The following is an 18,978-nucleotide window of genomic DNA, read 5'->3' on the forward strand; positions in this document are numbered from 1 at the left end:
AGCACCGGAGCGGCGTTTTGCCTCCCACGCCTTGTGGTAGGAGTTCCGCAGCTCCTTCACTTTGACCCTACACTGCAGTGTGTCCTGGTCATGGCCCCTTTCTCTCATGCATCGTGAAATCTGTAGGTATAACTCCTACGGCTGGAGCACAGCTGAGACTGGACAGGCTCCTCTCCCCAAATGCTGATGAGGTTCAGCAGCTCAGCATTGCTCCAAGCAGGGGATCCCCTGGTGCGTGGAGCAGGCATGGTCACTTCGAAAGATGCGCTGAGACCACTGCATGCGTCACCGAGGAAACAGGAAGGGGATTTTCAAAATTCCCAAGTAATTTAAGGGCTGGGTTTCACAGTTGGTCACCTGAGGGCAGTGCAGTAGAGTTCAAACTGATGTCCAGAGAAACAAGAACAGGGAGTGTGGGACACCTCCCGGAGGCCAGTCACAGCACTGTAATCCACCAGGGTGTCTACACTGGCACCACGGCGCTGTAGCCCCGGTGCAGAAAGATGTACAACTCTCATCAGGGTGGGTTTTTTACAGCCCTACAACTGTGCTGTTTCTGCGCACTAAGTGGCTTGACAGTGCGTACACCTCAGAAGTTACACGACAGAAAGCTGCTTTCCTGAGCAGAAACTTGCCAGTGTAGACAAGGCTGTAGATGGCTTACATAAGAATTCAAGACTGGTCATACTGGGTCAGACCAATGGTCCATCTAGCCCAGTGTGCTGCCTGAGAGTGACCAGTGCTAGATGTGTCAGAGGGAATGAACAGAACAGGCTTGTTGACCTGCACGATGAGGGTCTTTCACCCTTACCTTTAACTTCATTATTGTCAATTCCTACTTATCCTATCTTACCACACCTCCCCCGAGGTCTCTGGACAAATCAGGAGTGAACCACTCCTTTGATACAGATGTGTCCCAATCCAGCTGAATTGAGACAGACTTTGAGCCAATGTCAGTTTGGAAAAGGCCCCGTTAACCCAGCAGGTTTCTCAAAGTATCTGTTGCTGTGAACCACATGTAGTCTGGATGTTTGAACCCCAAAGATATCAAACATGAAAGAAACACAAGACCAGTTCTGAGGAGGTTTCCTCACAGATCTTGGGAGACAGACCAGTCCTCGCTTACAGCCCCCCAACCTGAAGCAAATCCTCACCAGCAACCACACACCACAAAACAAAAACACTAATCCAGGAACCTGTCCTTGCAACAAAGCCCGATGCCAACTCTGTCCACATATCTATTCAAGTGACACCATCATAGGACCTAAGCACATCAGCCACACCATCACAGGCTCGTTCACCTGCACATCTACCAATGGGATATATACCATCATGTGCCAGCAATGCCCCTCTGCCACGTACATTGGCCAAACCGGACAGTCTCTACGCGAAAGAATAAATGGACACAAATCTGACATCAGGATTCATAACATTCAAAAACCAGTAAGAGAACACTTCAACCTCTCTGGTCACTCAGTGACAGACTTAAAGGTGGCAATTTTGCAACAGAAAAGCTTCAAAAACAGACTCCAACGAGAAACTGCTGAACTAGAATTAATATGCAAACTAGATACCATTAATTTAGGTTTGAACAGAGAATGGGAATGGCTGAGTCATTACACAGATTGAATCTATTTCCCCATGTTAAGTATCCTCACACCTCTTGTCAACTGTCTGCAATGGCCCATCTTGGGCCTGGTCTACAATATGAGTTTAATTCGAATTTAGCAGTGTTAAATCAAATTAACCCTGCACCCATCCACACAACGAAGCCACTTATTTCAAAATAAAGGGCTCTTAAAACCGATTTCTGTACTCCTCCCCAACGAGGGGAGTAGCGCCAAAATCGATATTGCCATTTCGAATTAGGGTTAGTGTGGCCGCAATTCGATGGTATTGACCTCCGGGAGCTATCTCACAGTGCACCACTGTGACCGCTCCGGACAGCAAACTGAACTCGGATGCACTGGCCAGGTAGACAGGAAAAGCCCTGCGAACTTTTGAATTTTATTTCCTGTTTGCCCAGCGTGGAGAGCACAGGTGACCATGGAGAGCTTATCAGCACAGGTAACCATGCATCCGAGAATCGAAAAAAAGCACCACCATGGACCGTACGGGAGGTACTGGATCTGATCGCTATATGGGGAGAGGATTCAGTGCTAGCAGAACTACGTTCGAAAAGACGAAATGCCAAAACTTTTGAAAAAATCTCCAAGGGCATGATGGAGAGAGGCCACAATAGGGACTCATATCAGTGCCGTGTGAAAGTTAAGGAGCTCAGACAAGCCTTTCAAAAAACAAAGGAGGCAAACGGTCGCTCCGGGTCAGAGCCGCAGACATGCCGCTTCTACGCTGAGCTGCATGCAATTCTAGGGGGGGCCGCCACCACTACCCCACCTCTGACCGTGGATTCCGAGGCGGGGGTAATCTCAGCCACACCTGAGGATTCTGCGGACGGGGAAGAGGAGGAGGACGAGCTTGCGGAGAGCACACAGCACTCCATTCTCCTCAATAGCCAGGATCTTTTTCTCAGCCTGACTGAAGTACCCTCCCAAGGCAGTATCCCAGACCATGACCCCATGGAAGGGACCTCAGGTGAGTTTACCATTTAAAATATAAAACATGGTTTAAAAGCAAGCGTTTTTTAATGATTACTTTGCCCTGAGGACTTGGGATGCATTCGCGGCCAGTACAGCTACTGGAAAAGTCTGTTAATGTGTCTGGGGATGGAGCGGAAATCCTCCAGGGACATCTCCATGAAGCTCTCCTGGAGGTACTCCAAAAGCCTTTCCACAAGGTTTCTGGGCAGTGCAGCCTTATTCCATCCTCCATGGTAGGACACTTGACCACGCCATGCTAGTAGCAAGTAATCTGGTATCATTGCATGACAAAGCCTGGCAGCGTATGGTCCCGGTGTTTGCTGGCATTCAAGCAACATCCGTTCTTTATCTCGCTGTGTAATCCTCAGGAGAGTGATATCGCTCATGGTAACCTGGTTGAAATATGGGAATTTAATTAAGGGGACAGAGGTGGCCCTTCCTACTGGGATGTTTGTCTGTGGCTGAAAAGAAATCCTTCCCTGTAGTTAGCCAAGCACGGGGGGGGGGGGCGGGGGGGCGGGTAATTGGCGCTGAGCTTTTCGCGTTTGGCTAGCAGGGATCTTCCCTGATAACAGCCACGCGGTGGGGGGAGGGATAAAGCGATCATCCCAGAGAATTGGATTGGGGGGGGGGGGGGTTACTTTGTTTTCTGCTGCTGAAGGTTAACAGGAAAACCGCAGTACTCAACGGGCTTTGCTTGCTTTGTGGGAAAGGAGAGGGCAGAAGCCAAAAGACAATGGCTTACCATGGCCGCATGCAAGCCGAATTCTGTTGCCGGGACCTACGTCTGTGATCTCTAACACCAAAGCCACAGGCACTCAATATTAAGATGCAAAATGCGACCTTGCACTGAAATCACATGTGCTATGTAATGTGAATAGCGTTGTTCACCGTGAAAGAGTATAAGCATTGTTCTGTAAAATGTATCTTTTTAAAAACTTCTCTCCTTTTTTCCCTTCCTCCAGCAGTTGCAAATTTTTCAAGCCTCCCTCCTCCGTCCTGAAGGCTATCTCAGATAAGGCGGCAGAAAAAGAGGACGCGAGACGAGATGTTCTCGGAAATCATGGAATCCACCCACAATGAAAGAGCTCATTTGAATGAGTGGAAGGACACGGTATCAAAGTACAGGAAAGATGCCAGTGAACGTGAGGTCATGAGGCACGCTCGAGATGAGAGGTGGCAGGCTGCAACGCTGGGGCTGCTGCGTGATCAAACGGACATGCTCCGGCATCTGGTGGAGCTTCAGGAACAGCAGCAGGATAACAGAGTGTCGCTGCAGCCGCTGTATAACCTCCCTCCCCCCTCACCATGTTCCATAGCCTCCTCACCCAGACGTGTAAGAACGCGGGAGGAGGGGGGGAGGCTCCGTGTACCCTCCCACTCCACCCCAGTGGACAACCCAAGCAAAAGGCTGTCATTATATTGAATTTTTTTAGTGGCCTTTTCCTTCCCTCCTATCCTCCTCCCAAACCCCACCCGGGCTACCTTGTCAGTTCTCTCCCTATGTTTATAATCAAATAATAAAGAATATATGATTTTTAAACGATAGTGACTTTATTTCCTTTGAAAGCAAGCAGTGATCGAAGGGGGGAGGGTGGTTTGCTTACAGGGAATGAGTCAATAAAGGGGGCGGGTTTTCAACAAACAGAACTTTCACACCGTAGCCTGGCCAGTCATGAAACTGGTTTTCAAAGCTTCTCTGATGCGCAGCGCTTCCTGGTGTGATCTTCTAATAGCCCTGGTGTCTGGCTGCACATAATCAGCAGCCAGGCAATTTGCCTCAGCCTCCCACCCCCCCATAAAGGTCTCCCCCTTACTCTCACAGAGATTGTGGAGCACACAGCAAGCAGCAATAACAATGGGGATATTGGTTTGGCTGAAGTCTGACCGAGTCAGTAACGTGCGCCAGCGACCTTTTAAACGTCCAAATGCACATTCTACCACCATTCTGCACTTGCTCAGCCTGTAGTTGAACAGCTCCTGACTACTGTCCAGGCTGCCTGTGTATGGCTTCATGAGCCATGGCATTAAGGGGTAGGCTGGGTCCCCAAGGATGACTATAGGCATTTCAACATCCCCAATGGTTATTTTCTGGTCTGGGAAGTAAGTCCCTTGCTGCAGCCATTTAAACAGAGTAGTGTTCCTGAAGACGCGAGTGTCATGAACCCTTCCCGGCCAGCCCATGTTGATGTTGGAGAAATGTCCCTTGTGATCCACCAGTGCTTGCAGCACCATTGAAAAGTACCCTTTGCGGTTTATGTACTGGGTACCCTGGTGCTCCGGTGCCAAGATAGGGATATGGGTTCCATCTATCGTCCCACCACAGTTAGGGAATTCCATTGCAGCAAAGCCATCCACTATGACCTGCACATTTCCCAGAGTCACTATCTTTTGTAGCAGCAGCTCAGTGATTGCTTTGGCTACTTGCATCACAGGAGCCCCCACAGTAGATTTGCCCACTCCAAATTGATTCCCGACTGACCGGTAGCTGTCTGGCGTTGCAAGCTTCCACAGGGCTATTGCCACTCGCTTCTCAACTGTGAGGGCTGCTCTCATCTTGGTATTCTGGCGCTTCAGGGCAGGGGAAAGCAAGTCACAAAGTTCCATGAAAGTGCCCTTAGGCATGCAAAAGTTTCGCAGCCACTGGGAATCGTCCCACACCTGCAACACTATGCGGTCCCACCAGTCTGTGCTTGTTTCCCGGGCCCAGAATCGGCGTTCCACGGCTATAACCTGCCCCATTAACAGCATGATCTCCAAAGCGCCGGGGCCCGCGGTTTGATAGAATTCCATGTCCATGCCCTCATCACTCTCGCCGCCGCGCTGCTGTAGCCTACTCCTCGTCGCCTGGTTTTGCAGGTTCTGGTTCAGCATAAACTGCACGATAATGTGCAAGGTGTTTACAATGTTCATGACTGCTGTCTTGAGCTGAGCGGGCTCCATGCTTGCTGTGCTATGGCGTCTGCACTGTTCACCCAGGAAAAAGGCGCGAAACGGTTGTCTGCCGTTGCTTTCCTGGAGAGAGGGGGAGGATGTACCCAGAACCAGAATTTTGGAAACAGATTGTATAAAGTCAAATGTATGCGGACACACTAAGCACATTAATTCGGCAGTGTGCATCCATGTACCGGGGCTAGCGTCGATTTCCGAAGCGTTGCACTGTGGGTAGCTATCCCATAGCTATCTCATAGTTCCCGCAGTCTCCTCCGCCCAATGGAATTCTGGGTTGAGGTCCCAATGCCTGACAGGGCCAAAAACATTGTCGCGGGTGGTTCTTCCATCATTTGTCCAGCATGGAAATGCTTCTTGTCCAACAAGGCAGCCAGTTTGGGACCCATAGGCATGGAATGGCTCTGAAGGAATCAGCTGTTTCTCTCTGTGCTTCATCTAACTTTGGATCCAAATGGTAAGAGACAGTTGTTCCCAATTTAATAATGGCATCTTTTAGGAGTGTGATCACTGCCACTTAACTAGGGAGCAGCATTCTAAAAATAGTTTACCTGGGCCACAGATCACCATAGCTTCCATATCTGGGGTGAAAATCAACCACTAGTACCTGCAATTTCTACCTGAGTCCCTATCAAATCTTTGACCTTAAGTATAAAATTACTCCAAGTCTCTGGCGTAGAATTCTTCACCAACCACACAACATATCAGTAGCGATAGTGAGGTATAACGCCCCCAAATATGCCCTTTTATTTCTTTAATCTGGTGGCACAGATTTAAATTAGGGACTAAATTCAGGTGCAGTTTAGAATCCCTGTAAGACAACAAATGTCAGGTATCTATTAAAAATAGGTATCTTTCTGCAGCTATATCACATTCAACACAGATTCCATTTTCTACACATTTGCAGCATCTCCCAGGGGTGAGCTGAACAGAAACATCACTTCCATTTTTCCCATCTCTACCTAGAAAGGGATTGCATTTCCCAAATAATAGGAAACATGCACCTGATTAGGAAGGAGATATCTTAAGGAGAGACCTCATGCAGGGCCTGGGCCACAATTGCTTTGGGAGCCAAATGTATGGGTATTTTGCCTATTTACATGTCATTTACTAAGGAATCCTCTTCCCAACCCTTTAGAAAAAATATTGACCTAACCAACTGAACAACAGGGGGGTGATGGGGAATAAGGGAATCTCTCTGACTTACCCTAACTTCTTCTGTTGTTACAGAGGGTGAAATGACATTTTTCCCTATCCCTGCCCTGTTCCTGCTCTTTGTTATAGTTCAATATATTTTAAGTGAGGAAAATGGTAATAAAAATATCTGCTCTCCAGCAAAACTTGAAGCAACATCAAAGCAACTGGGAATGAAATAATTTGTTCCCGAAGGGGAAACTTGATGACTAACAATTGCTTTGAAAAGGGGGAACAGTATAACCGTGATGCTCAGGGTTTGTTTAGACTAGGAAAAGTGATGGAGTTTAGGTTAGGTCAAGGGGAAAGCTAATGCCAACCACTGCAACTGGGCTGCATCTGCACTACAACTATAATTGTCTTTTTACACCAAGATCACTAACATGAGCAGCCAACGCCATGTACAGTCCTAGTGGATATAAGGCACAGGTAGTTTTTGCCTCAGTGTAGCTTGTTGGGATCAAACCTCTCTCCCCCACCTGGAGCTGATGAACATTCCTGGCTGGAGGGACACACTCTCCTACGACTCAAAAGGAAAGGAGTTGATAGAAAAGATCACAGGACTAACCCCAAAGCAGGGTGAGCTGCAGAAGCAGGCAACTCATCTGGGGGAGCTGAGAGACCCTGGTGAAGATGGTGCAAAGATCACTATATTGGAATTAGCAAATGTGATTTTTTTTTTTTTTTTTTTTAAAGAAATCTTTGGCCAGCCCTAATCAAGGCATTTCTCACAGTTCTCTCCCATTTGGATTTTCTGATGTCTAATAGGGAATGACCTCTGATTGAAGCTTTTCCCACATGCAGAGCATGTGTAGGGTCTCTCTCCACTGTGGATTCTACGATGTCTGCTCAGGCTAGAGCTCTGTTTGAAGCTTTTCCCGCACTCAGAGCATGTGTACGGCATCTCTCCCGTGTGGCTTCTACGATGTGAGATAAGGTTTGAGCTATGATTGAAGCTTTTCCCACATTCAGAGCATGTGTAGGGCATCTCTCCTGTGTGGATTCTCCGATGTGTGATAAGGGCTGACGTCCGACTGAAGCATTTCCCGCACTCAGAGCAAGTGTAGGGTTTCTCTCCTGTGTGGATTCTACGATGTGTGATAAGCTGTGAGTGCCGATTAAAGCTTTTCCCACACTCAGAGCATGTGTAGGGCGTCTCTCCTGTGTGGATTCTCTGATGCGCGATAAGGGCATAGCTCCAACTGAAGCCTTTCCCACACTCACAGCATCCGTAAGGTTTCTCACCCGTGTGGATTCTCCTATGTGTGTTAAGGTATGAGCTCCGACTGAAGCGTTTCCCACACTCAGAGCATCCATAAGGTTTCTCACCCGTATGGATTGTCTGATGTGAGATAAGGTGTGAGCTCCGATTGAAGCATTTCCCACACTCAGAGCACATGTAGGGTCTCTCTCCTCTGTGGATTCCCTGATGTGTGAAAAGTTCTGAGCTCCCATTGAAGCTTTCCCCACACTCATGGCATATGTAGCGTGTCTCTTCCAAGTTGATTCTCTCGTGTGTAATAAGGTCTGAGAGGCTACTTAGGTTTTCCTCTGGCCTCTGCTGAGTCTCACAGATTTTTGCTTTTTCTGGGAGTGCACAACTCCTGGAAACATTCCCTTTGGATCTTCCTGATAACGTTCCATGTGGTTCTACTTTCTCAGCATCGTCCTGCTGGGGATTCTCCTCATTCTCACTCACCATCCCAACACCTGATGGGAGACAGAGAGAATCCAGACATAGGTCACTGCCTGTGCCTGAGAGAAAGGAAATCTCAGAGACAGGAATGGAAAAAGGGATGAACAAACCAAAATATGTGCGGGAGAGATCAAACCTATCAGGAGCTGATTTTCCCCAAACCCTTCCCCAGAGGAGAGAGGAAGGGATCAGTTTTGGTCCGCATCTCACCAGAACACGCAGGGGAAAGTGGGATCAGGGAGGGATCTGCTGCCAGTTGTCAGTCAGGATAGGTGGGAAGCCATGAGTGACATCTGCCTAATGATTCCACATCTGCAGGGAACAATCTTGAACTTGGAGAGCTCACAAGGTCTTTGTAGGGCATCCCAAATGTTTCCTGTTTTCATGGACAGTTTTTGAGTTGGTTTAACCAATTCCTCACCTGTGCAGGCAGCTCTAGGGAGCACTTTTTTCTCAGAGCCGTAGAGGTCTGGAACCCACGGCTCTTCCCCTCGTTCCAGCTGCGAGATCACATCAGGTTTGGAAACTGGAAACCCTGCTCAAGGCAAAGAAAACAAGGGAGGTCAGTGGAATTTGTGGGATACTTGTCACAAACAACATTCCATGGTTTTAACCCCAGCTCATTTTTAAGCAGTAACATCCCAAGGCCAGCTTCCTTGGCTCAAAGTGGCAGGAGAGTTGTTATTATTATAAATCATATTCATTACCTTAGTGCCTAAGGACCAACAGTGGGTCTCCATTGTGCTAGGCAAAGTACAAACACAGAATAGTAGATGGCCCATGCCCTGAAGAATTTACAATCTAAATAGACAAGACAAACACAGAATGGGGGAAGGGGTAGAACCCACTGTGAGAATATAGATATTCAGGCCTCCCTGTAAACCCTATTATTTAAGAACTTAGGTGCATTTTTATCACTTAGCTAGTTACAAGGGTATAAAAACAAAGAATCAAAATCTCAGTCCGCTTGTGTATGGGCCTTCTCTCACTGGGATAGTCTGAGGCCTTGTTCTTAGGCTAAGGCCTTTGGCTAAGCAGCAGGGGCAGCCAAAAGCCGAGAAGCGAACAGTCACGTCCTCACATCCCAAACCAGTCACATTGAAATAAGGTGATATTGGGCTGTTAGGCAGATGATCCTGTCCAGATAGTGCCCATCACCACCAGATAAAGAAACAGATCTTAAGATGGTTAAAGAAAATTTAGTTTGATAGCATCCTGTCTGGCATGAAATCACTTATCAACGGTTGTGGTACCCTCATTTCTGTATTGTTTTATCTTTATGGCCACCACTTTTCTATTGTTAATCTGTCTGGTTCTCTAATTGTTTCTGTCTGCTGTATAATTAGTTTTGCTAGGTGTAAGTTAATTAGGGTAGTAGGATATAATTGGTTAGAGAATTATGTTACAATATGTTAGGACTGGTTAGTTAAATTTCAGTAAAATGATTGTTTAAGGTATAGCTGAAAATATGACTATATAAACTGGGGTCAAACAGGAGGGGGAAGGGAAATTGGAATCAGGTTTATTAATGGGGGGAATGGGAACAGGGACACAGGCAAGGCTCTGCGGCATCAGAGCTGGGAAGGGAACACTGGGGAACAGACTCTCTGGGCATATAGCGATAAACCCGACTGGTGTAACGGACTTTGGAATATGCTTGCTTGGAAACTAACCCCAATAAACATCGCATTATCTGCCCTTCGGACTTTTGCCTTTTGTGGTCTTTTGCTGCTTGCTGTCTGCGTGACAAGAACCAGGGAAGTGGGAGGGTGAAGGGAAAGCCCTCTAACAAAACTGACATGACCTGATAACCAAGAGGTAAGCCTTAGAGGAAGGTTTTCATACACTTTGTAACTGATGAGGGATTCCCTGAGGACTGATGAGGGTGCAATGGTAAATACACATTTAGATCCTTTTCTTGTTTTATATCTTTTTCCCATAAGGCTTAACCTCTGGCACACTGTCATGGATGCATAGCATCTGTGCAATGCCCTGGCTTTTAAACAGTCCTTGAGAGGTGCCCCTTGAGTGCGCTAGACCCCCAGGGGGTCCCACTCTTCCACAAGGATAGGCCATGTAGCTTCAGCACCTGAGACTGAGCCTCTGGCTTCAACACTCCTATTTCAACCTGTGAGCTCTGCCAGCAGGTCCAGCTGAACTACACTCCTGTTCAGAGACTGTTCCTCATTCATGCTTCAGTGCTCCTCAGCAAGTTTTTGCTGTGACACTGGGCAGACTGTTAAAATAGAGCAGGGTTTATTAGTCAACTGAAACACAGCATTAGAAAGTCTTTAGATTAGGACAGAGAAGCAAAGAAGATAATATAGTCCATATTGGCCAATGCTCTTGAGCCATGCTGCTGTTATAAACAGTTTGGTTTCCTTTCAGTTTGCCTGTCCATTTGTCTTCGCTCCAGTAGAGCTCCCTGCATCAGCAAACCCAGTTCTTCCTGCTCCCAGAAACATAACGAGTCCATCTATGCTTCACTCAGCAAAGCTGAGATCCTCCCATGGACAGGTGACAATTATTCCCTTGTCTCTGTCGGGTATTCCATTGATGTAGGTTGGTCCCAGCCTGTCACACATTCGTATCACCCCATAACAGCTACGTGACAAAACACCTCAAGTCTCCTGCTCTTTATAATCATAGCAATACCAATCACAGAAGGAAACTGAGGTGCATATTGGCAACATAGAAATATCACGAAAATTCCCACCTCTATCACACACACACTGCTCACAGCCCTTGGAGAGAAAGCAAAGCACAGGAACTGGATGTTAGTCCAGCAAACACAGTGGAGGACAAGCTGCAATCCTCAAACCCTGGTCGAAAAGGACATGTGGGTCCCTATCCATAGAGAGGGGCTGGCTAGAGGCCTGATACTTGAGAGGGTATTCCTTGAGCAGACCATGGAGGCAGGTAAAAGGCTTAGCTACCCCAGAACTGTGACATTGCAAAAGCACATTTTGGGGAATTAGGAAATCTAGTGACTTAGGTGTAATGGGAGGCAGAATTAAACTCCCCCAGTGTGTGGAGAAGGCTGGGGAATTAAACACTGAAATTCAGGAACAACAGCCTCTAATTCTTCCAGAAAAGGAGAAGGTAAGAAACAAGAACTGGGCCACGCAACGTCAGGAGGGACAGGCTCAAAGATCCAAGGAGCCTGGAGGGAAGACAGCTTGTGGCTGCTGCCGATGGGAGAGTGGGGCCAAGACTCTCGCCAAACTCTCACTCCTGTTGACCCCGACCTGATTTTATGATCTATGACCTAGTCACATGTCTTGTGGCAATTTTATACTTGCTAGAGGTAAAATGTCATTATCAGAGTATTGCTTATTAGCTTGGAATGTGCATGCAGGGGCAAGGAGGTGAACATAAGTAAATGGGTTATTAAGCTTGCTACAGTTAAGGGCCTTATATTAGGTGGAGGCTTTGTGGGAGTAGTTATGCTGAAGTCTGGGATTTACCTGAATAGGACTAAGAAGAGAATCCCAGGTCAGATATTTTGCACCCTGATTTTGAGAGACTAACGAGGAACCACAAACAGGTGCAATACGCCATAGGATTCTGAAAGGAAGTAAGTTTGGGGCGGGCTTTAGCAATTAGGTTGCTATGCAGTATCTCAGCAGTTGGACGCATTCATATATTGGAATTAATAAATAAGTGATGTAAATCATGAGTATTAATGCTTGATGCTTAATTATAGACTTCCCAAATGCCACATATGGGGTGGGGCAGCTATTGACATTATTTTAATCAGAATAAAGGAGCAGATATGGTATATAGCCATCCTATTACCATAAGGAAGCGGATAAAATACCTCTCCTAGTTACTATTTTTTCATTTTGTCAGGTCCCCAAGTAAAGTGAAGCAGGGCCTCCATTCTGATGGTCTCCCTTGCCCCTCGATCTTTGTTTCCAATGGTGTCCATAACTTGTAAGTATGCATAAGGCAAGACCCTCTTTACTATACTTATCTTAGTCTAATCATTATGTGTATTGATCCTTGCCTATGATTTCAATTATAACTGTCTGTATTAAATCAAGTTTCACCAAATTCCATCTTCTCAATTAACTTTGAATAGCAATGTACAAGGGCAAATTGTACCCCAATATGTAATCTTAGAGGTGTAAAAAGTGCCCATTTGTGCCTAGGTAGTGGCCAGGCGATGGGAGGGAGGAATGCAGCAAGGACTCAGGATCGGTGGCAGGGTCGCTGTGCATAGAGATGGGGAGGGGGGTAATGAGCGAGAGAGGGAGGTCAAGAGTTAAAATAATAATATTGGGGGGGGAGGGGAACGTAAAAAGAAGTGAAACAACAGAAATAAAACTGGAGCGTAGGCTCTAAAGCAACAAGACTTGGGTAGGGATTCAGGGTTAAATGTCTCAGATCCTCCACAACTGTAGATCCCAAAACTTCTCCTCCTTTCCACTGACCCACCCAGCCCACTTCCTGGGTGCCCTTCCTCCACACTCCCCTCCCCTTCTTCCCATTGCTCTCAGCCATCACCACCTCCCAGCACCTTGGGAGCTTCTTGTGTTCCCTCCTCATCTCTCACTACCCCCTCCATCCCTGCTGCTTCTTAGCTCTCATCCTGCACACACACACACACACACCATTTCCTGGCACCCCAGAATTATCTACTCCCCCCGCTTCTCCTCCCCTTGCACGGCTCTGTTCTCCCTTCACCCGTGGGGTCCTGAATGGCAATATTATGTGCTCTCCTATCAAAAGATGAGCTCATCTGACTGTCACACAAGCCATGCATCAGTCATTGACCTATTTACTCAATTTAGAATTCTACAGGTGGCATATTTTCCTCTTAAAATGAGGAAATGGCATGAAAGCTGTAGTTATTAATGCAGTTATTAATGTATCCAATAAGGATACATTAAATGCAATTTTAAAATGACTGATGGCACCAAAAAGGCACATGTCCAAAAATTATTTTAGTGGGTGGGAATTAGGAAAAAAAAGGAGGGCAAGGAAACTTGTCAAAACTTCTATGATGAATGAAGGTATAAAGTTATTACTACTCAGGTTCTTTAGAGACCTGACAGCTTCTAATAACAGAGGGGACAGGACTCCTTACCCAGAAAGACCACCATCTCATAGTTCTCCTGCATGACATCCCTGTAGAGGGCTCTCTGAGTGCGGTCGAGCAGAGCCCCCTCTTCCCTGGTGAAATACACAGCCACCTCCTCGAAAGTCACCGGCCCCTGAAAGAGCAAGAATCCAACACTCAGTACCTGCTTCCCCACTCACAACCCCACTACTCACGGAACAGCAGCACGAGGTAAATGGAAGCTCCATGAGGCACATGTTAGCAGAGTCCCACCCCACCTTGCTTAGAGCAGTCAGGAGGCATCAGAGGGTAGAAAGAGAAAACATTTGTGTCTCCCAGCTGACAGACAGGCAGGGTCTTCACATACCTACTAGCCAGAGCTTGATATAGGACAGGGGTCTCAAACACGCGGCCTGCGGGGTGATTTTCTGCGGCCCGCGAACCCCTCGCAGCCCCCCCGCCCTCCCCCAGTGTTTACCAGAGCGGCTCCGGCCGGACGTGCACCGGGAGCAGGGCAGGCTCCCTGCCTGCCTGCCCTGCCCTGCGCAGCTCCGGGAAGAGGCTGGAACATGGGGAAGGGGGGGCGGAGGGGCTGTGTGTGGCTGTTGCTTCAGGCAGCGCCCCCAGCAGCTCCAATTGGCCGTGAACGGGGAACTGCGGCCAATGGGAGTTGCTGGCGGCGGTGCCTCAAGCAACAGAAACACACAGCCCCTCCGCCCCCCCTTCCCCATGTTCCAGCCTCTTGCAGGGGCAGGGCAGGGCAGGGCAGGCAGGCAGCCTGCCCTGCCCCCGGTATGCGCCGGGCCGGAGTCTGCCCCCCGAACCCCTCCTGCAGCTGAACCCCCTGCCCTGAGCCCCCTGCCACACCCTGCACCCCGACCCCCTGCCATACCCTGCACCCCTCCTGCACCCCGACCCCCTGCCTCACCCCGCACCCCTCCTGCATCCCAACCCACTGCCCTGAGCCCCATGCCGCACCCCGACCCCCGCCGTACCCTGCATCCCTCCTGCACCCTGACCCCTGCCGCACCCTGCACCCCAACCCACTGCCCTGATCCCCCTGCTGCACCCTGCACCCCTCTCGCACCCCAACCCCCTGCCCTGAGCCCCCTGCCGCACCCTGCACCCCTCCTGCACCCCAACCCCCTGCCCTGAGCCCCCTGCCGCACCCTGCACCCCTCCTGCACCCCACACCCCAACTCCCTGCCCTGAGCCCCCACCACACCCCACACCCCTCCTGCTCCCCTTGGGGGCAGGGAGGGGGTGGGGATTTTGGGGAAGGGGTTGGAATGGGGGCAGGGAAGGGGTGGGAAGAGGCGGGGCCTCATGGAAGGGGTGGAGTGGGGGCGGGGCTGAGGGCGGCAAGGGGAGGAGGTGTCAGTAATGCAGCCCTCGGGCCAATGTACTAGTCCTCATGTGGCCCTCATGGTCATTTGAGTTTGAGACCCCTGATATAGGAGATGGGGCTGTCTCTGGACCCTGCTGATGGCTCCCTGGTAGGAATCCCAACACACTCCAAATAAAATATATGGAAGAAAGGGGAAGTCCATAGGAAAGAATATAAGTGAGAAGGTCAGAATTGTAGAAAACTGGCTATCAGAAATCAATGACCAATAAATGACAATAAGAAGGAAGTTTTTAAAAAGTATATTAAGTACAAAATTAATCCTAACAATGGTAGTGGTAAATTACTAGACGGAAATGGCAGAATTATAAAAAATAATGCAGAAGAGGTAAAAGTGTTCAATAAATATTTCTCTCCTGGATTTGGAGAAAAATAGATGTTGTACTCATATCATAAGATGTTGACGACGACACTCTTTTCATTCCAACAAGAACTCACAAGGACGTTAAACAGCAGCTATTAAAGTTAGACATGTTTAAATCAGCAGGTCCAGATAACTTGTATCCAAGAGGTTTAAAAGATCTGGTGGAGGAGCGTGGTGGACTGTTAATGTTGATTTTAATTAGAACTTGGAACACTGGGGAAATTCCAGAAGACTGGAATAAAGCTAATGCTGTGCCAATATTTTAAAAGTGTAAAAGAGATGACCCAGCTAAATACAAGAGTGTCAGTCTGACATCGATACTGGACAAGATAATGGAGCAGCCGATACTGGATTTATTAATAAAGAATTAAAGGAGGGTAATATAATTAGTACCCATCAACAAAGGTTTAGAGAAAATAGATCCTATCAAACTAACTGGATATCTTTATTGGATGAGATCAAAAGTTTGGTTGCAGCTAATATTATTGATGTAATATACCTAGACTTCTGTAAGGCATATGACTTGGTTCAGCACAATATTTTGACTAAAAAACTAGAATGATACAAAATAAACACGGCATACATTAAATAGATTAAAAACTGTGATTGTAAATGGGGAACCGTGTTCGAGTGTATTTATTTCTAGCGGGTTCCCACAAGGATTGGATCTTGGCCCTGTGGTATTTAACATTCTTATCAATGACCTTGAAGAGAAGATAAAATCATCACTGATAAAGTTTGCAGTTGCCACAAAGATTGGGAGTGGTGGTAACTAATGAAGTGTCAATAGATTTAGGCTCCAGCACTGGGAGTCTGGGAAGTTTTCCCAGCCCGTGTTGGAGGGCTATTTCCTGTTCCACAAAGAGGGGAAGTTCCATTCCCAACTCCTGTGCCTTGAAATTAGGCCCTATCTGACACTACACCTCATATTCAGTATAGTGGTATGATTATAATAGGATTAGGTCATAATTATGATGCATTATGTGCAAGATGCATCATGTGTGGTGTCATTGGAAAAGTTATGATTTGCTGAATAGGATTATCCTATTTGTGTGCATAGATCATGTTCGTATCTGAAGTTATGAATATTGACTTATGTATCTGTATTTCAAACGTGTTTATTCTGGGTAACACCCATAACTAGCCTTTCAGGTACAACAATAAAGAAGCCAGACAGTGCTGATGGCTCATCAACAAAGACAATGGACCGTGGAAGAGCTTAGCCTTCCTGTGAATGATTCAGCCAGCCTATGAATCATGGCTACTATGACTCAGCAGTGCATGCTAGGTCATGTGACCAGACCACATAACACTGAACTCCATTTTGGTACCTGTATTTTTCCACAAACTGGACTGGGAATTGAGTTTGGAACAAAGGGTTCCCCCCATGTGGAAAAGCTACATAAGGTGGGGTGTGACATCATCTCTTGGCCTCATTCCCCACACAAGAGAACTCCTGGAAACACATGAGGAACAAAGACTGAACTGTGGGAAGTGCTGGTCCCAGGGTAAAGGGATTTCTGGCTTGTGTATGGAAACTTGGTGGACTGCTTGTATCATCAGTCAGGGTGAGAAATTGCTAATTCAAATTCTATCCATCTAGTATGTTAGGCTTACTTTGAGTTTTTGGTTATTTGCTAAGTAATCTACTTTGATCTGTGTGCTATCATTTATAATTGTTGGGATATGTTAGGGTTAAGTAAAAGACCTGGGAAGCTGCTAATGTGCTGACATGGCATTAGGGAAAAAAGGCATAAGCAGGCAGTAATTCTTTGCTTAATAAATAAGTTGCCATACTTTTCCTTTCCCTGTTGCTTGTAAGAATTGATAAGGATGCAGCTGCATGAGAAATGTAGTTGTCGGAATGAATGTACTTTGTGTGAAAGAAAGTAAAAGAAATGTTATCTCCCCCTCCCTTCCTTTCCCAGCTACATAAACAAGCCCTGGCTTATGGTCCCTTTCCCCCTCCCCTGAGAACTGCTGATTAGGGAAATTTGTAGCAACACGTTCATGCAAAGAACTGTATTTTCAAGGTAAAACTGTCTGTATGACATGCGTAATCCTGCAAATAATAGACAGGGATGGGTATACTAACAGTATGGGTGTTTCTATTACTTAATAAGGGTTTTGGGGGTGTTGCAATGGATGTAGGCGTGTACATACTAACTTAGATAAAAGGAGTGTGATGCAACTAATCCAGTGCTTACTTGACAATTGGGTCGAGGGGAACAAGTATTGCAATAAAGAAGCCTGTACTCATATCCGCCTCTGGGCCAACCTGCTCCTTTTTCTTCTAACAATCACTTAAATCTGTCTTTCTGCAGTTAATAAACTTGTTTTATGCTTTATCTTAACTAGTGTTAAGTATTTTGAGTGAAGTGTCTGGGGAAAATCTGAGCTTGGTTAGCAGAAGCTTGTTGTGCATCTCCGTCCCATATCGAGGGGAAGGTGAAATACATTATAGAGATCCCTGTGCACTATAAGATGATATAATTCTGGATTTATACTACAGCAGGTGTGCAAGGTTAAGGGGTTGGGAAATCTGCTGTTGTCTTCTATCTGTTCTTGAGTGGCTTAGGTAAAGCACTTAGGTAGCTTAGTTGGGTGTATGGAGCCACCTGCTGTCGTGTTGGGTGATAACAGGGTCTGGAGAGGCTGGCTGAATCTCCAGCAAAGCAGTGTGAGAAGGGCCAGCCCAGCGTGAGGGTTAGAGGGCACAGCGGTTCCCAGAAGCCCCCCTGATTGCACTCCAGGGGTGACAACCCATCACACCCTAGATTACACAAGTCTCAGTGGGCTTGTCACATCCTGTTATTTCCTGCCTCCCACCACCTGTAGCAACTACCACCTTCCTATGCCTTTACTGCTCCTCTCCCTCCAAGCAGAGCCCAGCACCAGCTCCCTGATAATCTCTTACCTTAGCCAGCTCCATTGCAGCCATTTCCTTCCCCCTGGGAGGATGGGATGATCTGGAGCAAAACGTGGACGTTATTTTGTAGCCTGGCAGGATGAGAAGGGCAATGTGAGAGAATTCAGATGGGGCTTTTGTCCATTCCACAAGCTGATTCCCCCCAGGATTTTTCCCTGCTAATGGACATTCTAGGTTCTGCCACACTGTGAAGCACAGAGTGACCTTATTCCAGTACAGGCCTAGCCCCCTCCCACCAGGGTGTAACCCTCTGAGAAATGGTGATACCCTCCCAGTAACACTTTTAAAGTTTGCGGACGATACCAAGCTGGGAGGGGTTGCAAGAGATTTGGAGGATAGGATTAAAATTCAAAATGATCTGGACAAACTGGAGAAATGGTCTGAAGTAAATAGGATGAAATTCAATAAGGACAAATGCAAAGTACACCGCTTAGGAAGGAACAATCAGTTGCACACATACAGAATGGGAAATGAGTGCCTAGGAAGGAGTACTGCGGAAAGGGATCTGGGAGTCATAGTGGATCACAATCTAAATATGAGTCAACAGTGTAACGCTGTTGCAAAAAAAGGAAACATCATTCTGGGATATATTAGCAGGAGTACTGTAAGCAAGACACGAGAAGTAATTATTTTGCTCTACTTCACACTGATTAGGCCACAACTGGAGTACTGTGTCCAGTTGTGGGTGCCACATTTCAGGAAAGATGTGGACAAATTGGAGAAAGTCCAGAGAAGAGCAACAAAAATGATTAAAGGTCTAGAAAACATGACCTAGG

At 47.1% G+C, this 18,978-nt stretch overlaps 1 protein-coding gene across 1 annotated transcript; it reads right to left on the reverse strand.

Moving 5' to 3' along the window:
• Positions 1-5,166: 5,166 nt before the first annotated feature.
• LOC135894432 (zinc finger protein 501-like) lies at positions 5,167-18,268 on the reverse strand. Its single transcript, XM_065422512.1, has 4 exons — positions 18,191-18,268; positions 13,532-13,658; positions 8,861-8,974; positions 5,167-8,453 (listed from the first exon to the last, which is right to left on the reverse strand). The coding sequence occupies exons 1-4, from the start codon at positions 18,212-18,214 to the stop codon at positions 7,456-7,458; spliced, it is 1,263 nt and encodes a 420-aa protein (XP_065278584.1). The 5' UTR covers positions 18,215-18,268; the 3' UTR covers positions 5,167-7,455.
• Between the last annotated feature and the right edge of the window lie 710 nt (positions 18,269-18,978).

Source organism: Emys orbicularis, chromosome 25 (assembly GCF_028017835.1).
Source record: "Emys orbicularis isolate rEmyOrb1 chromosome 25, rEmyOrb1.hap1, whole genome shotgun sequence".
In the NCBI taxonomy this organism is placed as follows: Eukaryota; Metazoa; Chordata; order Testudines; family Emydidae; genus Emys; species Emys orbicularis.